The sequence below is a fragment of the Oculina patagonica genome, chromosome 6 (assembly GCF_052425735.1).
Source record: "Oculina patagonica isolate OP01 chromosome 6, crgOcupat, whole genome shotgun sequence".
Taxonomy (NCBI): domain Eukaryota; kingdom Metazoa; phylum Cnidaria; class Anthozoa; order Scleractinia; family Oculinidae; genus Oculina; species Oculina patagonica.
Genome location: NC_135763.1, coordinates 21973161 through 22000989, shown reverse-complemented (window position 1 = coordinate 22000989; position 27829 = coordinate 21973161). Strand labels below are relative to the sequence as shown.

Below are 27829 nucleotides of genomic sequence, written 5' to 3'. Positions count from 1 at the left end.
TAAATGTATAAACAAATTTGGAAGTGACAAGAGCGTAAACTTTATAGCAGCTCAACTTCAGATCAAAATAAAAGTCCTGGATGTTCACCTTCGCGCTTGGCTGCCCTTAGCCAATCATAAGGCAGAAATGATTTTTTCCCGCGAACTTAACTACAACTACCAGAAGTCTTTGCGCTTTTACGTCATAATGCAAATGGTCTATTACTTTGCATGTCCACGCTGTATTGTCTTTAACCAGTAGTTTACTACACATTAGTTCTGTATTTTTCCCCACCACACCGTTCCCCTTTAGCTTCTACTCTCTCCTGAGTGGGGCACATTCCACACTTGTTGGCTCATCGCAGGGTGTGTCGCTGCCACCCTTACTGCATTGCTCATTCATAGGGTGTGACACTGCCACCCTCATTCCATCATGCATCATCACTAGAGTGTGTTGCTGCCACCCTTACTGCATTGCTCATCACTAGGGTGTGACACTGCCACCCTCATTCCATCATGCATCATCACTAGAGTGTGTTGCTGCCACTCTTACTGCATTGCTCATCACTAGGGTGTGACACTGCCACCCTCATTCCATCATGCATCATCACTAGAGTGTGTTGCTGCCACCCTTACTGCATTGCTCCCAACACTAGGGTGTGACACTCCACCCATCATCATGCATCATCACTAAGTGTGTTGCTGCCACCCTTACTGCATTGCTCATCACTAGGGTGTGACACTGCCACCCTCATTCCATCATGCATCATCACTAGAGTGTGTTGCTGCCACCCTTACTGCATTGCTCATCACTAGGGTGTGTCGCTGCCACCCTCATTCCATTACGTATTATCACCTGGGTGTGTTGCTTGCCACCGTTATTGCATTACTCACTTTAGGGTGTGTTGCTGCCACCCTTACTGTGTGTTCTTCATGGGGAAACAGTCAGTTGACATTTTTGCCAACATCTTTTATGGAGGAATTCAAGTTCTTAGTGAGAAAGGAAGCTATTTTGTCTTTGTTCTACCTAAGTGCCGATGTGCATGTCTCAAAAGCAAAAAATTATAATGCTGCATGTATGCGCGTCGCATAGTTAATTTATCGTGTCAGTATAAATCATGAAGTCTTTGGGCACGCATAAAGCTGTCAGCTTTCTTAATTCACCATGCTGGACTCTAGTCAAGTGTGAACATTTCCCTACTTAAATGTTGAACAACTTCTCCACTGTATAAAAGAACTTTAATTCCAAAAAAAGAAAATGAGAAATAAGCTCTGTTCCTGGCGTTAGACTACTCACAGCCAGCACTGGCAGTGTCATGGCAAGACATAAAAACAAGTGTCTACCGTGGGCCAAGTTAAGTTCAATAAAGCGGTAAAGTTTTTCGATTTTAAGTTGATAAAACACAACTTGTATATAACCTAAATTCTGACTGTTATCTAGCAGACGTATTCAGCTGAGAAGTTCACTTCAGCATGCACAACCGATGGTGACAAATTCAATCACTATACATGTAAATAGTGATAGTTGTACTATAAATAAAAATCTGTGCAAGTTTTCGTACTATATCCTTAGAGCCAGAAAACGTACAGCCATCTGAGGAAGAAGTCCCACGGATATGAGAGTTTTCCTGTAATAAGTGTCAATGATATTGTTGTTCAGGTACCATAAGCTAGGAAATTGAAAGTTAAACCACAATCAACAAGCCCTATTCTTCTCTCTGCTGCCGTGTAATCAAACTGTTTACACACGTTATGATGTCTATAGACCTAATTTGCATCATTTGGCTGCTAATCAGATGTCACAGATTTTGGCTCGAAATGGCCAACTTCAAGGCAAGAACTCTTAGTAGATTGTGCTCCTTAGTATAGCTTAAATTGGTAAATAACGAATCAGTGGAACATCCTCTGTCATTTTCTGCAATAAAAAGGGTCAAAATTTCATTTCATAGGCACTTTAAAATGTTAACCTCAATAGTCTCTTGCTGTGTGCAAATTTTCAGGCTGGAAATAAGAAGTGCATGATTCAGCCGAAATCTTGACTCGCGGCTATGCTGCCAGACTATAACCATATTTGGGTTTTTGAAAACTGACAAAAAAGGAACGTTGTAGCATAGCTAGGCCCTTTCTAAAATAACTGTAAACATCTCCTTATCAAAGCAGCAGGACAAGTTGCTTTCTAAGAAGAAGCTATACATATTAACTACCCAACTTGATTCATCCCAGTGCATTGTCAGTTCTTGTACCTACCAATAACAACTGTTCTGCTAGAAATCACTGTACTGAAGATATCAACCATTTTTTCAATTACTTAGGCATTGAACCAGAAGACAAAGACAGTAAAAGTACGTGTACGGCCTTACCTCCTGTTTAGGGTAAGTAGCAATTGTTATCCACCCTTTTTTCACTTTTGAATGTAGTTAAATTTAAGTACAATGTTAATGTACAATTTATCAAATTGTTCCAGTCAAATTATGGAAGCCATAAGCTTCGTGGACTACTTCTGCCACGTAACAAGTCCACTTACTGCACACATAGCCAGAGATACTTCGAACAACCTTTTTGTAAGAAACATCAGTTAAAAATACTTTTCTCATGAACTATACAAAAAGTTGGTTTTAATTGTAAATAATTTTGATAGTTTATCTTGTTTTTAATACTGTTATTTTAATGAGTTGTAAAGTATGTCGTATTGATTGATCAATCCTGCGATCTTTTCTTGATTACGTGGGGTCTTGTAGTATGTGTGATGTGATAATGTAAGGGTTATTGTTTTAATTGTCATCTTTTGTTGCAGCCATCTGAACATCTAGGAGTAGTTCTTCCTGACAGTGATGCCACCTTTGAGCTATTCGACAGAGTTGTTAATGTCAAAGTTAATGCAGCCGTTCCATTTGGATTTAGAGGAACTATTACAGGCATTCATCGGGGTATCTTTAAACTTTTGTGTTTTTCCATGCAAAACTACTCATGTTTGTGCCATTATCTTTCATGATTTGTTAAAAATTTACAGTTCTTTATTCGTATTTGTAATATTTTCTTACTCCACATGCCTTTATTTGTCACTGAGCCTATGCTTATTCCCCCTATAAATTATTTCATGTAGCCTATTTCTTCTTTGCCTTATACCACGTTTCCACATTTCGGGTTTCCTGAACCCTGTTTTTTTTTTCAGTTCGTAAGCCAGTTTGTTTTGATGTATTCCTTGTATTTCCTTAATTATTTCATTGCCCTTATCGTATGTTATTTTATTTTAATTCATTTGTAATCTCTTATTGGGAATTAATTTTATGAAAATTTCACAGTTAAATCAATGCAGACTCCTGTTGTGTCTTTATGTTGTGGACCCTTATCAGAACAATTAGTTTATTTCCGTATTTTGAAATGAATTTAATTCTTCTATGAGGTGATGGTTCAGTTGATGTCCAGTACGAAGTCGTCTTTGATAAACCATTCCTGAATGGATTACCAATAAGGTAACAACTTTATAATTAACTCGGTAATCAGTAGCATTAAAAGTGTCACTTACAAAAAGTAGATTTTTTGTAAAGGAGAAGGAAAGTGTCGAGTATAGGCAACTTGACTGCAATTCTTTACCAAACAGTAACACTCAAGTCTACTCAATAGCTGTAACCATTCAAAGAAACATACCGGTACATGTATTTCATCACTTCTCAGGTCAAGACTCTGAAACAGCAAGTCATTGGCAGGTTGGAGTGGACACTATATCACTTTTTTACTTGTCAGTAATAGCCTTCAATGCACACAAGCAGTCACAAGCAGTCCACCATAGAACTGTACCTTAGAAAAAAGAAATACTCCTAGTCGCTTAATGCTACAGAAACCGGGATAAGCTCCAGCTGTATGGGCCACTTGGCTTGGACACAGGCTTTACCTTTTTTGCCTATTCTCTGGACTATTTCCAGTTTTTAACCAGGACATATTTTGTTGCCAGTGCGTTACTTCCAGTAAATAGTAAAAAACTAAGGAGCTCTGCTTTTAGGCTCCTAAATCTATATTCTAATCCTTGGCTTTAGATTAGATGTATCTAGGCAACTATTTGACTGTGGTGCTGGAGAGTTTTCAAGACGGAGGTGACATAATTAATATGTGAATTTTAAAGTAGAGAATCATCTTTGCTGTCTTCAGGTGCTCGTCTAGTAAGGTGTACTTGATGGGAGCTGCATCACTTATCAACATCAGTCATGGTGCTCGATGTGAAGCCAAAAAGGTTGAGAACAAGTCAGCAGGCAAAATTCAACAGCTTGGAGGAAGAGGTTCAGTAAGTCCCAACCTGGGCTGTTCACCTGAACTGGGCAAGAAAAACAAGAACATGCAACAGACCTCAGCAGATTTCAGGCTAGATTCTCCAGGTGTGTGCCAGTATAAACAGTTGTATTCTGAAATGTGTTTAACTCCACATGCAGCATTGACACACTGTTAATGTCTTGAATCAGATGCTAATGGCTGAAGTTTCAAAGAAACAGTTCTGAAAATTGTAAAATAATCGCAAGAAAAGACATCATTATTGGTAGTTGTAAAAGTGAGAAATTGGAGCTAAAATACACATTCTTCCTATTGCTGATATCTCAAGTTTATTTTGGCTATTTGAGGGATTTGAGACTTCTGACTTCCATTTTGAACTGATTTATTTTAGCTCTTACTGGTGGTGTTTGTGTTGTCTTATAAATTACTAGACAGAAACTTAGTACAGTTGACAAAAAAGTTCACTTGGTCTAAGAGAAACTAGAATTTGTATAATCTCTTTCTCCACAAAACTAGCCTGCAAGTAGGCTCCGATCTGATCGGTGAGCGAAGCGAGCCGAGAAGGGACCAGGGGAGCAATAAAAACTGGGGAGCCTGCGGACAAAGGTTTTTTACCGCCGTTCCAAGCACCCGCCGTGCACGAGATTCTAGTGCAACCTCTGATTGGTCAAATCACTAATAATTATTGTTGACAGGTCTTATCAACATCTCAATTTTGTCCACACCGTAATACAATAATTATATGCTTGAGACGTGATGCGATAAATTTGCTTTACGAAGTAGAAAGGGTGAGTCATGGTCACTTGCCCCAACAAAGAAAATGTGTTTGAATTCTTCCCACTGGATTTGGAACAACAACTAATAGACTCAATTTCCGCCGTCTTCTCGAGTCCGGTCTCAAACATTCTCTGGCGAAGGCGGACCAAGATAAATCCATGATAAGACAACTTACATCTTGTAATTAAAAGTGGGCCCAGTATTAATAAAATGCAAGTAGTGAACATTTTCATGGAACACTGTTCAATTCCTGTCTTTCCAGGGCGAACATTTTGAGAGACAAAGCACATCCTGCAAATAGAATCGAGCCACAAAAAATTTGAACTAGACATACAAACATTTAGAGGTGTTAACCGAACAAACAGGAAACCACGCAGCGCAGACCGGTGACCTCTAAAAACGTCCCTGGCCACAATCTTACGGCTCTATTCAATACATGATGCGTCCAAATAAATAAAACAGTGCCCCTCAGAAAGAAGTGAGAAGCAAAAAGGTCAAAAGGCTGAATTTAACATGGAACCGCAAAGAAACAAATGTCACGAACGTAGGAGTCGTGTAGGCCCGTCACCTTGTTTTACTAATTACATTCCAATACATCAAGGCAGAGATAATGATACGTTGTTGACAGTTTAATGACAGGACAATCAAAAGGGGTGAAATGGCGGCTTTTATTCTTTGTCAACAGGCTCTCCCCTTCTCCCTTTCTTCCCTCCCCCCTCCCTACTTTCCTTGCGCCATCCTCGACCAGAGAGCCTGTTCACAGGCTACCATAAAACAGACACTCAGCTCTGTACAATAAGTGTCCACATAAAAGCAAAATAATGCGGAATCATTTGAGAGTCCCGGGCATTAAGCCTTTGAGGACGCCTGTGAACTAATAGTAAGCTTTGTCTTTTTTCTTAGGAACTTTTGGATTTGGTCGAGGTATGTCGCCTAACATGCCATATGGTGGTGGCTTTGGCCCGTCACAGTTCATGAACTCTCCAAACTCAGCTTACAGTAAAACAAAGCAAAGAACACCAGGGGTTCAAGCCAGAGGATCTCCACAAGTCCAAATCAATACAAACAGAATAGCACAAGGGTGAGTTTAACGCTCGTCTATTACTTTGATGTTGCAGCTTTAGGCAATAGACACCTACAGCATTGTAGCCCAGCCCCTGAATTCTATTTACAGTGCTCGATATGGGGTTTGAATGAAGGTGTGAGAAGAGAGTATTAATTTTAGAATAATGCCTCTCTTACAAAGAGGGAAAACCATGTTTGGTAGTATTTTTTCAGACTTGTTAGAGTGGCTTTTTCAGATAGTAATGACAAATGGTTCAAATGTCAGTTTTGGATAATTATGGTAAAAATTGAAGCCATTGGTGTTTTTTGCATTTTAAAAATGTGGAGACAACTTTGCTCTAAATAAGCAAACCATGTTCAATACACTGACTGTCATGAGAGGAAAACACTTCACTTCCTTCCACACAAATCGAAAACCTAATTAAGCTTAACTGAATTCATTTCAGTAGAAGACATTCCATCCATCTAAAATAAGTAACAATTACTAAAGTCACATGAAACGAATGTGCTGTGGTTAATCTTTTTGGATCTCTATGTGACCAATGTACCTTCCGCACCGGCTTCCGCATAGCTTCTTAACGGTGATGAACAGGAAAAACATACCAAAATTTTAATTTTGTGGCAAAATGGAAAAATCACTTCCTTTTCTTTTTCAGTAGTTCAATAATTAACCTGATGTTGTTTGTTTTTACCACAAATTCTTTCATTTTAAGTAAAAATGGAAAGTAATATTGGTTTGCTTGCCTCGACTCACAAATTGGTCATTATTTTTTAATGAAATTTCCTATTATTAACACCCCTTTCATTTACAAAACAATCTGCAATTTACATATACTACTTCTAAATACTTTCTGAAACAATTCAAAAACAAGGGAGAGATATATTCAGTGAGCATTTGCCAGGGTAAAACCTGACAAGTGTTGCATGTATAACCCCAAATTCTTTCTTTCTTCACTTAATGACACATAAAAACATTGTTCTGAAATTTTAACAACTAAACATTCCTTCGTTTTAAAATGTACTTATGCCAAATGTTATCTTGTTTCTTCTTCTTTAGCAATTTGCTGTTATCATAGTCCTTTTTCCTCCAAAAAATTAAGTGCCAAAAGTCCAACAGGTTTGATTTAAGACATAGTTTAGGCGAAGGGTTGCCATGGTTATGCAAATTGCTCAGTGTCTAAGAATTCTCATGATTGCATTACCAGAGTCTGTGACTGATCAATTGCCTGCACTGACTCAGTCTATTTAAATTTTTCCAAATTTTTGTCACACTAAGTCACATAACCTTTTCGAGTATGGGAAGTAAATACATTTTGAAATGTCTAGAATTGATTCTGTTTGGCTTTGTTTCCACTCTTTCATTTGAAACGGAATGTTACAATAGGAAAGCACCAAGACATAAAGTAGTGTATTAGGTATTAAAAATGTGTTCTTTTATGCATTTCTAAATGGCAAGTGTTTGGAAACTCTAAAAATTCACTGGACTTCAATGCCTTCTAACAGTGAAAGTGCCTTCAATATCCCAAGCCAACTCTCGGGTATGTTTTAAGTCGGGCTTATATATGTGTGATTAAGTGAGAGTTGATAGAATTTGGAGTTATACCACATGTTAACTTCTGTGGTCCTATGTTTGGAATAAACTGAACGAATTAAGAATAACCACATCTTTCTTTGCGACCATTAAAGCAAGCAATGACAGAGCATTAATTTCTTGAGTATTTATGTTCAAAGCAGGCTTAGTACACTTCTTAATGTTTCCTAATGCATCTATACACTGTAAATTGTAAAGAATAACTTTTGTTCCACATTATCTGGTACCTGATTCTTTTTTCTTTTAATTTATTAACTTTTAATAATATTTAATTTTTTTTTTGTCTTGAGTTTTAGAACTTGGATAAAGTTCGGTTTTGACTAGTCAGCTCATATAGTTCAGATAGCAGCAAAAAATGTAGAAATTTTCAAAAATAATACGACTTTTTTAATTTTCACAAACATGTTTCCACGGTACATCCGTCATCGTCAGTGTGACGGTTATGAAAGTTGACAGTGATTTAAAATGTCGCTGTTACAAACCATACGTTACATTGCGCTGGAAAACAATATGCTAGATAAATTTTGAAGTTAATGGAATTAAAAGATGCATGTGCGCGTGCAGCTATAGGGAAAGTATAGTTTTCACTATTCAGAGAACTTTTTTGACTTATTAAATAAGTTTATTTTATTCACTGTTTGATTTATTCTGTATTTTATAACAAATTAATGGTTTGTTGTTATTGTTACTGTATGTATGTCATCGTGATCCCCTTACCCCTTACTTTATTTTTGAATTATTTCAGTTTGGTGTGTTTTGCTACAGCTATGGAATTATGTTCTAGTGAAAGAAAAAGCTCCATTTTTCCTGACCATACTGTAGTGTAACTATTTTTATGATTTTTACTCATAGCACTATCGATGAGAGGATGTCCACACCTCCGCGACTGCAAAAAGTGAGTGTGTTTATTAATTAACCTTGAAACAATTGTTCATTAAGTGATTAATACCATATGTTAATACGGTAAAAACCGGCAAGTAAGAACCTAATTTTTCCAAGGAAGCCTAAACAGTTTCTTATATAAATGGTAGTCAACACACATTTAGGCTATTCAGGTTCTTAACAGGTTCTTATTTTCTGCATTTTATACAGGCACAGTAATGCCTTGTCCAAACAATTTTGGGTTATTGGACATAGAGTTTAGCCTTGTCTTTTTATCAGATATAAAGACACTCCTTAAACATTAATTTCCTTTGTATCTTCTTAATGAATTGTTAATGAGTTTTTGAAATGTGTCGTTAGACCAATTTTTTCAGCAGAACTTTAAACAGTACCACTGCTACAAAACACACTCTTATTCACAATTACACCTGTAATCTTGTTTCCCAGCCTCGCAAAGTGCTTCAATACAAATGCGTAGAACTTGGCAATTTGTTTACTGTAATAACCAGTAATACATAGTAATTATTAATGATGCAGAACTCATACACCAAATTTCTTGAAAAACTATAATTTTTTTAGAAAGTTGCAGTAACACTTTCAAAGATTGTTCCCCAAAAGTGTTCTTCCGGCAAGGTATCAAGTTTTTCAATTTTTTGAGCCTGCCCAACAATTTTCGATATTTCCGGTCAGAGGCTCTTTAGTAAGTAATAAAACGTAAAATGATCCTGTAAACTAAAAAATAGAAGATGAAATAAGTGTAAGCTTTGGTAATGGTTGGCTGTGCTCTATTTTATATATATAAAACTTTAAGATGAAATCTATATCTGAATAAATTTGTAAAATAAATTTTGGACTGGGGTGGGATAAGGTGAGAATAGGGCTGAACTAAGTGTCTATTTCCAGGAAATGGCAGGGTACAAAATGATATTGACCACAAACAAAACTGATCTGCGGTTATTCAAAAGAATTTCAATTGATGTATAATTTTTATTTTTACCTCATTCTGAATAAAACAAAATTTGATTCTGCAAATTTTCATTCAAAACATTTTTTGTTTTTTTCGGTACAGTAGATCGCCCCACATATAGTACACCTTTAACCAGCCGTAGCAACCTCCCAAACATTGCAACCCTCCCAAGAGACACAATAGGAAAACACTGCTGAATCCAAGAGAAGCAATGCATGTCATTGCCTCCAGAGGCTTAAAATAATTGCCTGAATGTGAAATGGTTTTGTTGTCAGGTTTCTCATATATCAACCGATAAACCTAATAACAGTCCAAGTGAATTTGCTGACATGTGGAAAGAACTGAAACTCAAAGAAAACAGTCCTTACGGCAGCAGCACTGATTCACAACCTAACCTTGGCCCTGAACACAGAAAGGATGACAGAGAGAAAGAAACAAGAGAAAGCAACTCTGTAATCAAGGTTAAATAAGTTTGAATAATATAAGCACTAATGTTAATGGTCAAAGCTGCTTTCTTGAAGATCAAGCAGACAACCTTTCTGTCAGGGAATCGAGATTTGTAAGCAATAAGCGAAACATGTTTTGTGAGGCTGGTAGTTTAATTTGGGACCGTAAATTTAACTGCTAGCCAGCTATGGGCAATTTGTCTTTGTTTGTGACCCACCATTTTCCTTCCACCCCATGCACAACATTTGTCCTCTCTTTGGATGAAACAAAATGGGGTTTAAATATAAAAATTTACAATGGGACATTTGTTGTAGAATTTCAAATTTCTGCTCTTAGCAATTGTATCATATTTATTCCAATGTAATTGAAGTAAATACTTGTGAACTGTTTTTAGGAAGGAACACAGGCTCTCCGTGAACTGCTTCAGATTGGTGAGCCACATAAAAGCACAATGGAGAAGCAACAACCTAAGCCCAAGCCAGTTCTCCAGGGCAAACAGCTGTCACTGGACGACCTCTTTCGCAGTCAAAGTAAGGTTGTCCTTGATTGGCAGGATATTTAAATAAGAGACATTTATGGTTAACTAGCAAGGACAAAATGCACTCACATAGTGCATGTGGTTTAAGCCATGTTTTGTCCGCCACATTTTTATCGACTTCCAAATAATTTTTTATTTCACCTCTATTTAACAGTCACTGATTTAGATTACAATGCCCTTTTGCAAAATTGAACACCTGTCACGACTACTGATTCAAGGAAGCTCGCATTATGACCAATATTGTAAAATCTAATAGCCAGGCCAAAGGTATTGTGACTTATGGGTGAAGTTGGCTGGGAAAGGAGCTGTCATTCCTAGACATAGACATAGACATAGACATAGACATAGACATAGACATAGACATAGACATAGACATAGACATAGACATAACATAGACATAGACATAGACATAGACAGACCACCCGCCGAAAGCCCTTTCTCCTTTCATCATCATGTATTTTGCATAAAACCCGCAGCATTTAACCTTCATAAGTTTTAATTTGAGCTCGTAAATTAAATACTCGACCACCAAAAAAGAAATTTATGAAGCAAATGATTTTCCATACTTGATTACTCACACATGGTTGACCAAACAAAGAAAATGCCGTTTGTTGTAGGTCTGTTGTACTCACCTAGATGTGCTTGCTTGCTCACATGTACTTGCTTACTTACTTACTCAGGGTAGGAAATTAGCGCTCGCCTGCTCACACAGACTAGTGTAAAAACTGTTGGGTGTGTACAAATCACTGATCACTCGCCCAGTTTGGCCAGTACGATTTTCATATCCAGATAATATGTTTAAAATAAGCGTAACTATCAACTTTTTACTTTCCAAATAATCTACACTGTCCACAAGCCGATACACTGTAGCTTACAACCATTTTTAAATCTCAAACAAAGCTGTGTTCCCATTTGTAAAAACAGACCAAAGTGGCTTCAGATTGGTGATTGTTACATGATGGATGTGCTGGTCATAAATACATTGACTCATCCACCGAAGTGCGAAACACTGCAAGATAAGTGGCAAGATGGCTATTTTCCGCCTCTTTTTCTGTACATTTTCAACACTTTGCTTGCAAACTACGGGAGTTTAAGAATACGTATCAAATCAAACTGTGTTTGAACTTTTGACTTAAGTGTACTTATGTTTTGTTGTGGAGTAAGGTCTATTTCTTGGCAATTTTTCATCGAAGAAATAAATTGCAGTCTGTATCGCGATCGACCACCACTTAAAAATTGATAAGACTGGGCGAGTGAAAACTGATCTGGGCGAGTGCAGTTTGAAGGTCACTCACCCAGGTAAAGAGTGCTCCGAACTTTTATTTTCCAACCCAGCTTACAAATGTACACACCCAATGACATAGAGGTTTTACTTCTATGAAGTTGAAACCACAAAAACTATAAAAATGTTTAAGTTTTTATCATTGGTTTGTTTAAAGGTTCTGCCCAAGTCACTGTTCAACAGAATCCACGGTTTCCTTTACCATACCCCACTGGGTAAGTGTCTTTTCTTGTATTGAGTTTATTATGGATACTCTCCATATGTCAAAAAAAAAAAAACAGGCTGAGTGCAACTAAGCCTAGTTTTTCAAGCGACTGGGTTTTTTCACATTATTTGTGACTTTTTTAGCCTCTCAATTATATTTTACCTTTTTAGATTTTAAAAAGATAGTTTAATTGTTAGAGTAATGATTTTATCGAAAGAAAGATATTGCCTCATCTTGACGTAATTCTTGAAACTAACTGGATAAAATTAAAAATGCGATGTTGTTAAAATGTAATCGAACAACTCTAAACAGAGAAATACAATGTGGTGGCCTAAGTGTACTCTTTATTTTGGCGTGAAATAGACTTCTTTCTAATGCCATTCACGAACTGGTCTGGGTTTATTTTATTCAACATTGGGAACAAAATAAATATTTGAATGTGTAAGCAGGAATTTATTCGGTCAGGCAAGAGAAGCTAAGAGATGCCGTGTTGAATAGGCCATTTCCGAGTTACTCTTTGCCTCTGTTTCAAAACGAGTCTACGTGCAAAACTATTCAAATGAAAATGAGTTTGATTTGCATGAAAATGGACCTGTAGGTGAAACTCATTTTCATATGAATGTTTTCGCACTTAGACTCGTTTTGAAACAGAGGCAAAGGGTAACTCGGAAATGGCCTATTGAATTTGATGCATGACAGCGGTTTGTTTAAAATGAATCTTTAAAAAGGTTACCTTACATGTACATTTCATAAACTGAAAAACCATTTTTTGAGTAATGGATCATATATGTGTTAGAATTGGTTTTATTATTGAAAGCAGCTTCCATTGTTGTCATCATGTTTGCAAAAAGAGTACCGTATTTTCTCAATTAAACGCCCCCGGCGTTTATTTCAAATTTGGCTCCGTGGATCCGGCGTTTATTTGAATGGTGCAGTTTATTTGAGCAAAATGTTTATTAAACAAGGGTTTTAATCGTTATTTGTGGCATGGATGTATTTTGCCATCATACCCTAAAGCATATTACACCTCGAATAAATGCCTGAAAGGCTTACTTACCACTCTGCCTTGGAGACCCAGCGTTTATTCGGGGCCCGGCGTTTAATCGAGAAAATACGGTATTAATTTTTGGTGTAGTTTTTGACAAAATATCATGTTTTGGTTTTCGAAAAAAGCGTAAGTTTCGTGTCTTACTAAAAGCAAAATAAAGCAAATGAATGTGAAACATCTTACTTTTAATTGACCATTGCATTCTTCACTATCCTTTGACTCTCTGAGTGTTGTTTTTCTTTGCATTTCAGGAGCCTTCCATCATTAGCCTTATCAACTTGGTGTTGTTCTGTTGGTCTTCCGCCTCCTTCTTATTACCACACTCCCACTCCTCAGGTTTGTTTCTGTTATTTGGGTCTTTATACAGTTTCAATGATTGGAGAGCCTTGCATGATGACCCAATTAAGGTGTCTCCCTACAGTTTTTTCTGGGCCATACCTACATTTTGCAATTGGCCTTTTAGCGACCTTCCCTCACCCGGATTGATGTGAAAATTACACCATATATTGGTTTTAGATTGAACTTTGATTAAATATAATTTTTTAGGTAAACAATATTTTCATGGCAACAGTAAACAGAAAACGCCAAATGGGTAAATCCTAATTTTTACGTGAATCAGATTTACCGCTAAAAAACTAATAGCTCTCCAGTTAGCCTTAATATTTTGTTAAGATGTAATGTTACGATGTAGCATCATCTAGCATTTGGTTATCGGTATGCCAGTGGATACTATTCCGACTCAGTTATCCCAGGTTCAAATCCTAAGAAGTCTCACTACATAAACTGTTTCTGGAATAGTCACTCCCATTATCGCAGTGACCCAAAACATTCTTTCCGGAAAGTCACACGAATAATGAAGTCAGCACACTATGGTTAAAACGAAAGTGGCAAGTGTTATTAGTATGTAGTATTTTCATTTTTAGGGCGTGATTGCTACAGTAGAGTTGGCCAATGGATTTAAATTCCCTGGCAGTGCCTGCCATGATCAAGGTGAAGCTGTAGAGAGTGCTGCATCTGTAGCATTGTTTCAGTTGGTAAGCACGTCATTTTCACTGGTATTTCAACTATTTTATCCCCTCTCCCCCTACTCAATGTTGTTTCTTGAGGTTTGCGGTTCGACAGGCCTTGTTTTGAAATAGTTAAGTATTAACAACATTGTAATGGGTGGAGGGGGTTGTAAAACTGAACTCTGTTAGCTGTTCAGTAACAGAGCGTTTTTCTCCATTCCCTGTAACATAAATCATTTATTTAAAAGATATTCTTGGGATTCGAAAGTAAGAATAAGAAAATTAAAACCCCAGTACGAGACACCAGTTCCATAATAGAAAAACAATTCTCAACGCCAACAAACGTGAATGGAATAGTTGTTTCTGTAAATTCCCTCAAATTGGTATAGGAATTTTAAGAACACTACATTACTTCAGGGTTTTTATGTGGACTTTTTGAGTCCATCCATTGTCTTGATGCAGTTTTCTGTGTAAACTCTGTAAAACTTCTGTGTAAAGTTTTCGATAGTGTTCGGAGAATCCTAAGTTTCAGAGAGATATTATAGGTAGTCAAAGCAGTGAACCATTTAATCAGTATCGAATAAGTCGACCGCACTTCATTTGTGAATCTAGAAGGCAGAATTATTAGACCAGCTTACGAATAACGTGTGGTGGCTGGTGTAACAAGCGGGTTCAGGTCTCGATTGTCTCGTAAAAGCTCTGCTGTAAGTTTTGGAATCAACTGCCCACAAGACTTTTGTAAAAAAGTTTGAAATGACTTTCCTTTTGAAAAAGAAGAAACTTGTATTCGAGGCACAACTCTCCGTGGGAAAAGGATAAAACTCTTTCAGGAAGCAGAATGATTCCCCGTGTTACAAACTTTAAGAGACACGATTACCTCTTCATGTGAGAAGGATGAATCTACTTGTCCGTATTAAGTGGCAAAAATGTAGCACCATTGATTGTCAAAAATACACACAGGCATTGTCACATACAGACATGCGAAGAGTTGTAACACTGGAATCTCATAATTTTAAACTAAAATTGAATAAGTTTACCGGTAAACCTAAAATTGACTTATTCAGTCATGTTATTTCAATGAAAATATGCATCAAAGGGCATCTTCAAAGACAGCGGTGGCGTAGATGAGAAGTAATTAAATTTGCATAAACATCTAATAAACTGAACAACTGCAGTCGAAGGTCACCCTTTATTTTTTCACACCTTCGACTCACTGGTGTTTGAGCTTGCTTGATTCGCATCTGTCTGGATGTTCGTTATTTCTTTCAGCTTTATCACCCACAATGAATGCATCAGGAGTCATATCAAAACAAGTTCGCTGATCATGTTGTTTAATTGTCTTGGACTCCGGGATGTAATTCATGTGCTACATTTCTCTTAAGTCATTAATAAGACCGATGTCAGTTCAGAACTGCCCAAAAAAACATTGGCCTGAAACCCATTAAAATTAAATCGAACTGCAGAATATGCATATTCAAAACATGTCACTAAATAATTGAATTGCTGGTTGAAATTGAATCCTTTGCCACTTCTCAAAGCACCGACTCCAAAATTAAAGAGCAGTAAATATTTCGTGAAGAGAAAAATATAACTGCCTTTCTAGGCAAGCTACTAAGAAGCTATTAGTGAAAGCTTATTGAAAGGCGATAAAACGTAAAGGAGGCGTTTGGTTTCAATAATAATAATAATAATAATAATAATAATTAATTGTTTTCGACGAAGGAGAGCGCAAGCCTAATTTTGTTTTTGCTTCCTGTGTCTTTTGAGTTGGTATGCCTGTGTACTGTTATGCGGAATGAATCGAGCCTTAATGCGCGCGCAGATGTATGGACGCCAGATTGGCCGCCCCGATTGATTTTTGCAGGGGCAATTCTCGGCCGGAAAACTGGTAGCCACAGATGGCCTCGATTTCATGTAAAACAAGATGGCGTCCCAAACGCAGCATAGAAACATTATTTTGCTTGAAAAAAGGGGTTGTAAACGTGTTGTCAAAATTGTAATTTTGCCAAAAATGTCATGGAGAACATTAGAAGGTTATCATCCAAGGTAGCAGAGTTGTCTTCAGCCACAGAACATCATAAAAAGAGTGGAAATCGAGTAAGTCGATGCGTAGTTTCGTACGGAGTTCGTTCGTAGGTAAACCAGCGTATTTTCCTGCAATTATTATATGTTGCACAAAACTACAAATTGTTAGAATTAAATGCATCGAGAGTGGGTATAACACGAATCGAAATTGTTTTTTCATTTCTTTGAATTAGTGATATATCGTTATTCCTAGAAACACTAGACGTTTTGACGTGGAAATCGTTGTGTGAATGTAATATGCGTGTAGTGGATTACTGTGTGAATTATGTCTGTGGAATTTTAAATCGAAGTAAAATTATTTCCAGAAGTTTGTGGAAAACGATAGTGCCAAACGATAACAGGTCAAGTGAAATTATGTACTTATTGACTGAGTGGGAGGGCCGGACGGGAAAATATTTGGCTCGAGGTCCGTGCGTCCTGACCGAGAGCCAAATATTTTCCCGTCCGGCCCGACCTAACTCAGTCAATAAGCATTTTATCATATGACCACTGATTTTTTTTGTTTTTCTTTCGTGGATACCAGGGGATACAGACGCGGCGGCCCGTTTCGCGCGCATTTTGAAAAGCCAATGGTAGCTCGTAATTTGTTTGGAAGCCAGTAAAGTGCATTTGAACTGCGATGTGCGTACAAAGTTTTTAAACTTCTGTTAAAATTGTCAACCAATTGCAAATCTCTAAGATTTAGCTCCATTCCAAGAAGATTTAAATCTGACTAAATTCCTCGTACATGATTGAAGTTAGTAGAAATTTCAAAGGAAGCGTTTATAAAGGACGACAACAAAGAATTTGCACGACGTTTCGGCTAGTCGTGCTCGTCTCTCAGCGAACAAGACTGAATTTATCCTGATTTAGCGACGTTTCTTCTGAGCTGTAATTCACGACTGATTTGAAAGAGAGGATTAATTAATTTTCCACCAAGAAGGACTTTGTATTTTCATTAGATCTTAATCTATGAAACTACATAAAGACTTGGAAAGGGATTGAACTGACAGTTCAAGATTTTTCTTGGTCTTGCTTCGCTTCGTTTCCCTTCGGCTTCAAGTTGTTTTGTTTACTACGGATCGTAGGATTCATGAACGTCTGCTGTTGCTGCTTAGTCCTTGAATTCGTTATTTCCTCGACGATGTTGAGCTCTGCATTACAGTTGATGTCAAAATTGTGCTTAAAATGCTTTGTGAAAACAAGCGGTAAACTGTGTCGTAATCAGGTTAGTCGTAAACATGTACTCGCATTTTGTTTGTTGTGATTTAAAAATTACGCAGCAGAAAGAGAAATTTGAGTTTACTTCGCATTTGCATTTTTTCTTCAATGTCAGTTTACCATGACTTCAAACCAGGATACGTCTTTGTCCGATTTTGTTGTTTTTTGACGGCTTTTATTTCGATTTAATTGTTGTCGTCAGGAGTATTTCTTCATAATTGCCAAGTTTAAACACTTTTTGTTTAATTTTTGCGCCTGCAAACGACATCGCTTTCTAGATAGTAAAGTTTTTATAAACATGTTGGACATTTTTTGCTTTTTAGAAAAATCTTAACTATCGTTCATCTGAATTCAAAGTTGTGGAATCAATTCCGGCATCTCGCGGCAGTAGCGGGGCTGTACGCTTTTCCAGTAGGGCCGTACGGCTTTTTCCGGCTCTGCTAGAGTGAGGCGTACGGCCCTCATACGGGACTTTTTTCATATGGTTTTCCATGGAAATTGCGCGCGGGCCCGTACGGGTCATATGATAAAAATAATTATTTTTGTGTACATAATATTTCATGCATTCTGTGTTCTTTTGGCTCGTCACACAATCTTTCTCACACTTATCCTCCTCGCGTTTGGTTCGGTACTGAAGCATAGTAACTAACTTTGACATAAGGCATACTACATGTAGGCCGACCATGTCGGTTTTTTTGCCACTGCCTGCTTGAATAGACCTTGGGTCTATTTTACCTGTAGATCAAATGCACTCCCCTGATCTCTGATTTCTACTAGTAATAAAAATAAAAATAATAGGAATTTTCAGTGGGATCTTCCACAAAGTGGCTCTTTTTACTTTTCGTGTAGGATTTTGGGCTTTAATTTACTTAAATATTATAGTTTTGACTTTGTCATTGCAAGGTTTTAAGAGCAGTCTAATTCTCATTTTGTTTCAGCCACGAATCATGCCGAAAATCCCAGGTCCTCGACATATAGCCATGCAGCAGCAGGTTGGCCCAGGCTTCTTTTCTTCTCCACCTCACCCGGTCATCTTGCCACTGCCGCAAGCTTTTGCGGGATTTGTTCCATTGTCCTCTTCTGGAGAACAAAATAGCTATCAACAGTCATCCCAGCCTCAAACTAACACAGTAACAGGAACACACGTTAGAGAGCCTCCTACCCATCAAGGAGTTAGTCCACCTCTGAATGGTTCAGCAGTACCATTTATTCCACTACAGGTGTGTTGTCTTGTGCAAACCACAATGCAAAGTTAATTTGCCTCGCGGGCGCGTATGTCCGTCCGTACGTCGACCCATGACGTCGAACAATCTCGAGCCCAGAGCGTGCCCCGGCTCTCAGGTCAGCGGTTGGGCCGCCGGGACACACTCTGGGAAACTGAAATGTATTTCTTTGTTTCTATTGGTCATTCATAGAACAATAGAAATCAACCAGGAAGTCTGAAATCATCCCCGGAAGTTAACCAAACCGAAAACCTCGGAAAAACATTTTTTGTTGTCGATGGTCAGGTGTTTGAAGTGAACTTTGACTTTTTTGTAAACACCTTCGAACTCGTGATATGGCACTTCATAAATGAACTATTTTTAACTTATACCCTTCTCGTTGAACTCAAAAGATACCATGAAAAACAAAACGACATTTTTAAACCGCGTTTCTGAACGGAGTTTAAAAGCAACAACGACGGCGACACCAAGCCAAGGTCGATTGAAAACTTAATTAATAGTTGACTTACAAATCTCGGTAGAACTACATGTACTGTTTTTATTCAAATCTCCGTTCCAGCTGAGCCTGAATACTAAATATCGAAGAGTGTTCGATTCCAAGTATTAACTAATGGCAATGCAACGCAGAATTCGAGTATTACGCGTTGTTGTTTTGCAGAAGGAAAAAAATAATGTAGAAAAATTATAGCCCACGTTCACGAGCGTCACGTGAAGAGTCGCCGCACTGCTTATTAAACCTTTTGAAGAGTCGTACTCTTAGTCAATCTGATACTCGTACACCGGTACTAAGGTCCCTAATTGTCGGCAACAATGGTGCCCTCTATCTAGCTTTCCTCGGTCTCTTATGCTCTGGTCGCCCTAGACTTGCCCCAAGTTTTTCTTTGCATCTATAGTAACTTAAATAAAGTCGCTTTGAAATCAACGCGAAAGACCACTTGAGTAAAATCGCCTTTAAAATCGCGCGCGAGAGAGATCGCGCGGGATTCATTTCTGTGAACGCGCGCGCGAAGGAAAACAAATGACACTTGCCGAGAAATGGCTCGGAACGAGCGACTTGTCTCACCTGCAGCGCGCCAATTCTGAAATATGGCGGCACCGGTGGATTTTTCCACCGGTGACGCCATCAAGATTATGTCAATCATATTGTATTGCGCTTGAACTTACTGAGCGCGCTGTGCCCGCCAACTTAGCGCGCGCTGCTCGCAAGACAAGCTTGCGTTGAACTTTTTACCTCTTGAGCAGAGTTGTTTTCTTCTCACATCGGCAGTTTAAACCAGTTTTTGAACAAACATTACAAATGTCTTGTTTTGTGTCTGTCCCTTTTAAATTTTACAGAAATGAGAGAGCCATCAAGGGCCTTGAGTAAAAGGGAAGAAAATCGCAATTTTAACACACGCCACAGCGCGCATCAGCTGCGGACGAAACTGACGTCAACACGATAAAAGAAACCAACCCAATGCACACGAAATGATGCGTTATTTTCGCGGCAAAAAAACGTCAGCTAGAATCGATTTCCTGCAAGTGACACAAGTCGCTTGTTCCGCCGCGATCCTCCGCCATTTTGTTTCTCATGCTCGCGCGCGCCCTCCGTTTCCGTATCCAGCGGTCTCCTGTGAATCTAACGAGCGACTTGGAGCAAGTCTATGGTCGCCTCTAAATCGCCATTTCTTTAGTACCCTATTAATAACAATAGATAGGCCAAAGTTTTACTATGTTAAAGTGTAAAAGTGTAAAAATGTTTTACTCCTTGCTATTGAAACTGTTAAGGAATTAATACGACTGTAAGCTAAGAGCTTACTCAGTTTTTACTGAGGAACTATCATTTGTTTTCAGGTTTCAAGGAGAGGGTCATCGCGTCAGCAATCTACCCGAGCTGAGTTGGAAGAGACGGTTGTAATGGAACGTTTGGTCAGCGCACACTCTATGGAAAATACAAAATTAGATGAAGATCACAAGGGAGAACAGAGTGTAAACTCTATGCAGAAAACATCTGACGAGCTTGAATATGTTTCAAGTGCCCTGCTTTCAGGGTTATCAGCCACTCAGAACTCCAAAGGAAATAGTTCTCCCAGGCAAACAACTGGCAAAACTGGCACTACTTCTAAAAGGACACCCAGTGCTTCCAAAAGATTACTTGCTCCAAGTTTCTTTTCAAAAAAGAGCTGACACACTACGTTTAGCTCTATCAAGCATATTTAACTTACCCATAACAGCTTTTACTCATTTCTGTCAAACCATTCGGACGGACGCAAACTGTTGCCGGAAAATCTTGCAGAACAACAGCACAAGTTCTTTGAAAGTTGTCATGTCAGCATGGTACCAGACGGATAGCAACATTTGTGATGAAGTCTTAAGTCTTATTGGTTGTTGGAAACCAGATAGGCAGTTATTCCATGGCTGGATGAATACATCATGAAAATGTCAGTCCTAAAATTAAGGACAGACTTACTATAAGTTTGTTGTTACATCTACACGTGGCATGTCCTTAACATGAGCTCCATTTTTGTATCATTCTATCCCAGACGAGATTTAGCATTGACACAGCATTGTGATTCGCTGCACCGTCATGTACTTTTCTACAACAGTTATTTTGCGTGCATGCAAACACCTTGTCCTAGCACCAGCAGAACGAGGTCTGCAGTCATTTTCAGGTCTGATTGATAGGCTTGGGACACTCTTTAATAAAATAGGTAAATACTTATAAATACTTATAACTATCCCCTTCTCCCCTTTACAATGCAATGTTACATTGCGAAAAAAATGCTGTTAACTGTGTGCTACCACATAGTTTGGAAAGCCTGAAGGGCATCATATAACTCAGTGTTTTAGAACTGACCATGTAGCAATAGACTTAAATTTCCCATTTTTATTTCTTTTCTTTTCGTTTGGGTCACTTCACGTAATAAATAATATACGTAGATGGTACAAATGAAAATGAACACCAAGTCAGTTTTATTTTGCGGCTAGTTAAAAGTATTGTCCAGACGGGCCTCTGTTCAATAAAAGAAATCAATTAATTTACGGTCGAAATAAATGCTATTATTTTTTGCCATCTAACCATGAAGAATAGCTCTGCTATTAAAAGATGTTTTTAAGACTCGAGTTAGGAGTCGCTACGAAAGTTGTTTGTGTCAAGGATGAAAAGGAGACTATCCTGAAAAGCAGATGGACCTTAAGGTATCTCCTCCAGTTTACTATAGTAAGTTGCACAGCCTAAATAATTTTGCTTTTTACAACTAAGTTGAAAAACAGGAGGTGTTCTGCAGGTTCAGAGGTGTGAGCAAGATTTGAATGTTCTGCAATTCGCACTGCTAAGTTTCTCACAGTCTCGCCGATGTAATCAACGCCACAAGAACAATCTCTCTTGTAAACAACTTTGGATCTGTGAGTGTTTTTGCCTTTGTTGTTAAGGAGGCTTTTTATTCGACTCATAAAGATGAGGATTATAAAGATGAAATTGAAATTAGTGACATTGTTGAGTTTTGCAATAAAGGTTTTACTGAGTTTTTCGTTTTCACCGCAAAACGGGAGCTTGATGAAAACCTTCTTACGTCCTTCGAAGAGAAAATCAGGAATGATGTTGTCGTCTTGTGATGAGTCGGTCAGAAAGTTGTTGATTGTATGCGAGATAAAACGTTTCAGATAACCTGCTTTGATGAAAGAAGTCTCTAAAGTTTTAATGGCCTCAAAATCGGTAGAGATGCGTTTGGCTCTATGGAGTGCGCCAGTGTTGCAATTCCTTTTCCACTTGGTAGGGACCTCAGATTTACAATGTGTTGGTAATTTCCCCGGTTTCTTGAAGACGCTGCAGTTAAACTTGTTGGTGTAACTTAAGGAAGTATCAAGAAAGTGGTCGGGGTTTTCCTCGACAGTGAAAACAATGTTGGGGTGGTAGCGATTTAGGCGTTCAAGTAGAGCATCAGGTTCGTCATTTTTCTTCTTAAAGAAACGATCATCAACATAACGATCATAGATTGGTGGGTTGAAAGGTCGGACTACATCAGCTGCGAGAAACTTAGCAGTGCCAATTGCGGAACATTCAAATCCTGCTCACACCTCTGAACCTGCAAAACACCTGCGGGAAAACCCATCATATTCTTTCACATGGCGTGTTCTCTCTTCAGCACAGACATTCCACAAGTGTAGGATCGTTGAGGGGCAAATGATCCAACAATTCCGCCCCAGCTTGAGCAAACAAGTATTTCTTGAAATTTACCATCTTTTTTATTTACAAGTTTTTTCTTATTTCTCCAAACTTTTCCCAACGGGAATTACATAAGATATATATGCATGCGGGCGGACGGTCGTTTTTAACCCTGATGATGGCAAGCAGCCGAAAACGTTTGCTTTCAATATTTTAATTTTACAATTTTTAACCTTTTAGCCTTTTAAATAGCATACATTTTATCAAGCGAACATTATGGACATCCGTCACGATTATTCACACAATGCTGCAGAATTCAGTACAAAAAGTCTACAACCAACTGACCAACCGTGCGAGTGAATAATTATGGCACCAGCAACAATTCTCCTGTTTTTCGACTTAGTAGGAAAAAGCAAAGCATCGCGCATGAACACTTGCGGTTTGATGGGGAGTGTTTGCAATAAAAAGCTGTCAACAGTTAGAAAGAAGAGTTTCAATTTTATGAGTCGAGAAAAGAACAACTACCGTCAGACCATTGCGCATTGACATACTGGTCTATATATTTCTGTCTGGACTTGACAAAACGTGGACTCCGGTATCCGGTATTTGGGTGGGGGGGGGGGGGGGTGGGCAATGGCAACGAACCAGTGGGCAGGTAGCCCAGGCTCTGACTTAACAACCCCAGGGAGCCCTGGGTCAGCTGTTGAATTACAATCCGGCTGGGGGCTGGCTAAAGTCAGCTTTTTGGCTTGTTTCCGCAAAGACTGTGCTTTGAAATGTGGCCAGGACTGCTCCCGGCTTTTGGATTTTTGGGGGGCTGGGCTCAGTAGCGTCGAGGCCTCTGAGAGCTCAGCTGTGACCGGGCATGGGAAGACTTCCTAGGGGGAAGGAAGGGGAAGGCTAAGAGAGTGAGTGGGCCCTGGCAGTTTTGGGGGCCTTGTTTTCTTAAATCAGGATTGATTTATTGCAGACAGAATACCTTCAAATAAGTATCCTCCTTTCAAGCATAAATGAAGTATTTTTAATTCCACCTTTTTCATTGAACTTAAAAGGAATTCTTTAAAACGGAGTATAATAGTAACAACGACGGCAACACCAAGGACAAGGTCGATTGAAAACTCAGTTTTTAGTTGACTTACAAATCTTGCTTTTGTGCTATCACAGCAAAACTAAATATCAAAGACACTGTTCGATTCCAAATTCGCAGCATCATAAAGCTATTTCTAACGATGTTTAACAACAGAGAATCCGCCGTAAGAATATTTAAGTGACCCGATCAAATTTGCATAAAACCTAGACATGTCTAGTCATTGCATGTAACCGCCAAATGAACACTTTTTTTAATCAAATATTTTTACCCTATAGCTTTCATGATTGCCTTCTGCTTTATTCTTTAGTAAAATACTCTGCTAGATATCATTCTGGAACGAGAGTGGTTAAGAATTCGTTATTCATTTGATTGCCATTTTCTTAGAATTGTCTCGGGCATAAGATAAGATAAGAACTTTAATAGTAATCTCCCCATAGGGCTTTTCAGAAACTATTTACAATAAAAAATAAATCTACTTAACACTAATATTTACAAATAAAATTGAAAACTAAATAAAATAATGAATAAAAGTTGAAGAAGATGATCCCTAAGCTTTTATTTAAAAGAGTACAGAGATTTAGCGTTTTTGATTTTAATATCAAGGCTGTTCCATAGGTTTACGGCTCTGTATGTAAATGGTTTTTGGCCTGCTGCGGTCCTGTACAGTGGAATTTGCAAGCTCTGGTGTTGGCGGGTTTTTGTCCACATTCCTGACAGGCAATCATCAAAGATCCCCCCATTGTCTCGTCAGAAGGGGCAGATCCCTAAAGGATATACTCGTTAGAGCAAAGCTTTATGGGAGTTTTACAGGCTGTCACTCCATTGTTATCACTGCTCACCCGCGAGACCTGGGAACGAGATTAGCTGTAGTTTTTATTCATCCCAAAGAAAAAGGTTCTAGAAAAAGAACTCAATTCTAACAAATGAATTTAAAAGGACTATGACACGGGGTTTCGCAGATTTTTGGTCTTAATTGTTCTGGTCTTAATAAGTGGTAGGCAACTTTACCCATAAAAAAAAAACATTATCTTTGGGGATTGAAATCAAACTTAATGTCGATTTTTTTAAGGCGCTCGGAAACAACTTGAAAACATTGGCAAACGTTTTCAAATTGCAATCCATTTCCATCCGCAGCCAAACGTGCTTTTTAAACTGTTTAAAAACAGTTTTAGTGCTCTAAAAAAGCTATTGTTAATAATCAAAGTCTCTTCGAGATATCGACGTTTTTGCATGAAGTATGAGTCGAAGGTTTATCCTGTGCATTGTTCTTCGAACTTATCATTACAGTTTCTTTGTAGTTTAGTTTAACAATTTCCTATCTTCGCAGAGGAAATGCAGCCATATAATTTTGTCAAAAATGGCTCGTCCGAGCCGGGTATTTATACACATATTTCTTAACATTACACAAATAAACAGTGCAAATTTCACCGAGATCTGACAATTCTATACTTTAAAATTGCAAGGACCTTTCGAGGCAGTCGATTACGCCAGCGAAATTAGCAAATGAAACAGCAAAATATGCGTTCGACGCTTTGTTTTTGCAACGCCATATTTGAATTGTTATAGGTAGAACGCTGTTCGATGTGTTCAAGGCCGTATCGTTACGATTGCTCCACGAAAAAGCACGAAAAAAAAATACGGATATTTCCGACTACTGTCGGAGAAAACATTGCGCATATAATTGCGGCGAAAACAAATCGTCACACTCAAGCTGCGTTTTGTCTAGGCTCTGCGAGGGTCGGATATCAAGACCCAGGATTAAACAAAAGCCATATATACAGTGAATGCTTTCGAATTATATTTGAAGATGAAATACGGAAGAATTTTGCTGTCTTTGACTGAAATTCCACTGAAATTCCACTCGAACTGCGTAGATACGATCGCATGTTGTAAAGCCGATTCATGCAACATTTGTAAATGTGACAAGTCACGTTTTTTTCACGAGATCGCAAGTGATCACCCACAGCGGAAAGTAATCCCTTGAGAAATTAAAACAGTCCCTTGAGAAATTAAAAAAAAAATATGTGGTTCCAAATTTTGTCCACATAACCCCTATTCTACCATTTTAGCTTGTAAACAAGCAAAAACGTCGAAAAAATGGAGCATTATTTTTAAGTTTCCTACGACACAAATATACATTTTGGCAGTTCAAAAATCCGTTAAAATCCGCGACATACTCCATTTAAAATCAAAGGCTATTCGAGCAACCTCATGGTAATTCGATGAAGTGCCGACCTTCGCATTTTTTTCCAAATAAGCGTCCAATAATGTAACGCAATCTCGCTTTATTTGCCTTTGAATGTTTTCTTTTTCCTGTGAGTTGCGTCATTGATGGTTCGTGCTTTCAGGCGTCGTAGCACAAATTCTATTTCTTTCACCACCAAAATATTTAAGTGTAACCTTTGATCCTTTTTAGCATTTAGTAAATTTGTTCTGTGAATATGTTTACTTTTCTGTCAGCACGTATAGCGTTATTTTTGAGCAGCGGACTAAATTTAGAGAAAGATATGACCGAGCACTTCGTGTTTCTGCTCGACTCAAAAAGATGAAAAACGGATGACGTGACGCGAAACGATGTAGCTTATAGCTGCTATCAGTTATGTCACAAACTCACTTAATTTCATGCGTTAGTGCATGTCAAACGCACTTTTCAAGCATATTTTAAAAAAAAGGTCTATGGGGTTACCACATGAAGTGCACTTTTTTGCCATGGTGGACAAGTACTTTTGAAGGCACCTGGAATTCTCAAGTAATCAGCTTATTGCGATTATTCCGCGGCTTTCTGATGTAATGGTTACGGTTTTTTAGCCTGACATGCACCTTATCGGCCACGTTTTTTTTTTATAGTCAACAATATCTATAAAATCTTTGATCACAAAACTTGTATAGTAATTACTGCTTTCAAAAATTGTTGTTTAATTTAAATGGCGTCGCAATTGCGTTACATGATTGTTGAGATCCGCCATCTTGGATCGACACAGCCCATTATTTGTCAAACAAAATGAGCCGTGAAAAAAAAGCCTCTTGGTAGTTAATTGATCATTAAACTCGCGAAAAGCACTGGGAACAAGGCTTAAATTCCTTAAGAACTAAAAATAGGGGGAACTGGAAACGGGCTCGGCCGATCTTTTGAACGGAGCGCAAACGGTCAAATGGGGTATCTTTCAAATGGTAGAATTGTTTAGACAGTGAATTTAAGATAGGGAATATTTTAAAACAGGAAAAGCCAAAAATTGCAGCCTACTCGGCCTACTCGAGGATGATTCTGATGATTGCCAAACGGGGTCATGACAAACAGAAAAACATTGGCGTGAAAAAACACTTCTTTAAGTGTATTTCTTGTGTAATGTTCTTCGGAGGATATGAACTAATTCTCTTAATTTGCCGATGTACTTTAGTTTCAATTTTACGACGCACTACATTCGTAATTGTATTTAAGTGGAAACTTTTTCTATTGTATTACCTCGTGGAAAACATCTGCTGTTTAAGTAAAAACACATTTGATTAAAGCTACTCTGGTCTGGTGGAACTAATTACTCCCTGCTGGCGCGAATGGCTAAAAACAATTATTTGCGCTTTCATTCTTCCTTGAACAAAATGTACGGGTCGGATCTCGGTTGTTAACTTTGTCGTACCGTGTGATTTCCACCAGGAATAGTTTCGTCACGAACATTTTCCACGACAAATATTGCTGACTATTAAATTTCTAGAGCATTCTCGACCTATAAAAAAGATAAAGATAATAGTAAATAAGGGCCATCTAACCCCGAGGCGGAAAATAATATTCATTAAATTTCTTCTTCCAATTTATAGCTTGATACCACGTAAAAGAATGAAAATCTTTAATATTTAGATTGCGTATAACAGCAATGTTTCACGTCGTTTTTGTGCCAATCTTGTTCTACATGTACTGCTGATTGTCATTTTCGAAAGCAACATGCATCAGCTGTTAATTAAGTTTCTTGTAGATGTATTTACACATGTTTAATATTTTATCACTGAGTCCAAGATAGCCTCCCACGCAGTCGATTTTAGG

The 27829-nt window shown here is 38.2% G+C and overlaps 1 protein-coding gene across 1 annotated transcript in view; it reads left to right on the top strand.

Moving 5' to 3' along the window:
- LOC144658783 (5'-3' exoribonuclease 1-like) overlaps positions 1-23191 on the top strand; it is a 97893-nt gene extending 74702 nt beyond the window's left edge. Inside the window, exons 31-43 of the mRNA XM_078519248.1 lie at positions 2292-2351; positions 2774-2906; positions 3383-3452; positions 4126-4349; positions 5923-6100; positions 8528-8570; positions 9800-9985; positions 10366-10501; positions 11949-12006; positions 13296-13380; positions 13968-14078; positions 18275-18556; positions 20393-23191. Coding sequence (XP_078375374.1) covers positions 2292-2351; positions 2774-2906; positions 3383-3452; positions 4126-4349; positions 5923-6100; positions 8528-8570; positions 9800-9985; positions 10366-10501; positions 11949-12006; positions 13296-13380; positions 13968-14078; positions 18275-18556; positions 20393-20725 — 1899 coding nt within the window. The 3' untranslated portion in view covers positions 20726-23191. The remainder of the gene's footprint in view (positions 1-2291; positions 2352-2773; positions 2907-3382; positions 3453-4125; positions 4350-5922; positions 6101-8527; positions 8571-9799; positions 9986-10365; positions 10502-11948; positions 12007-13295; positions 13381-13967; positions 14079-18274; positions 18557-20392) is intronic.
- Positions 23192-27829: the final 4638 nt, after the last annotated feature.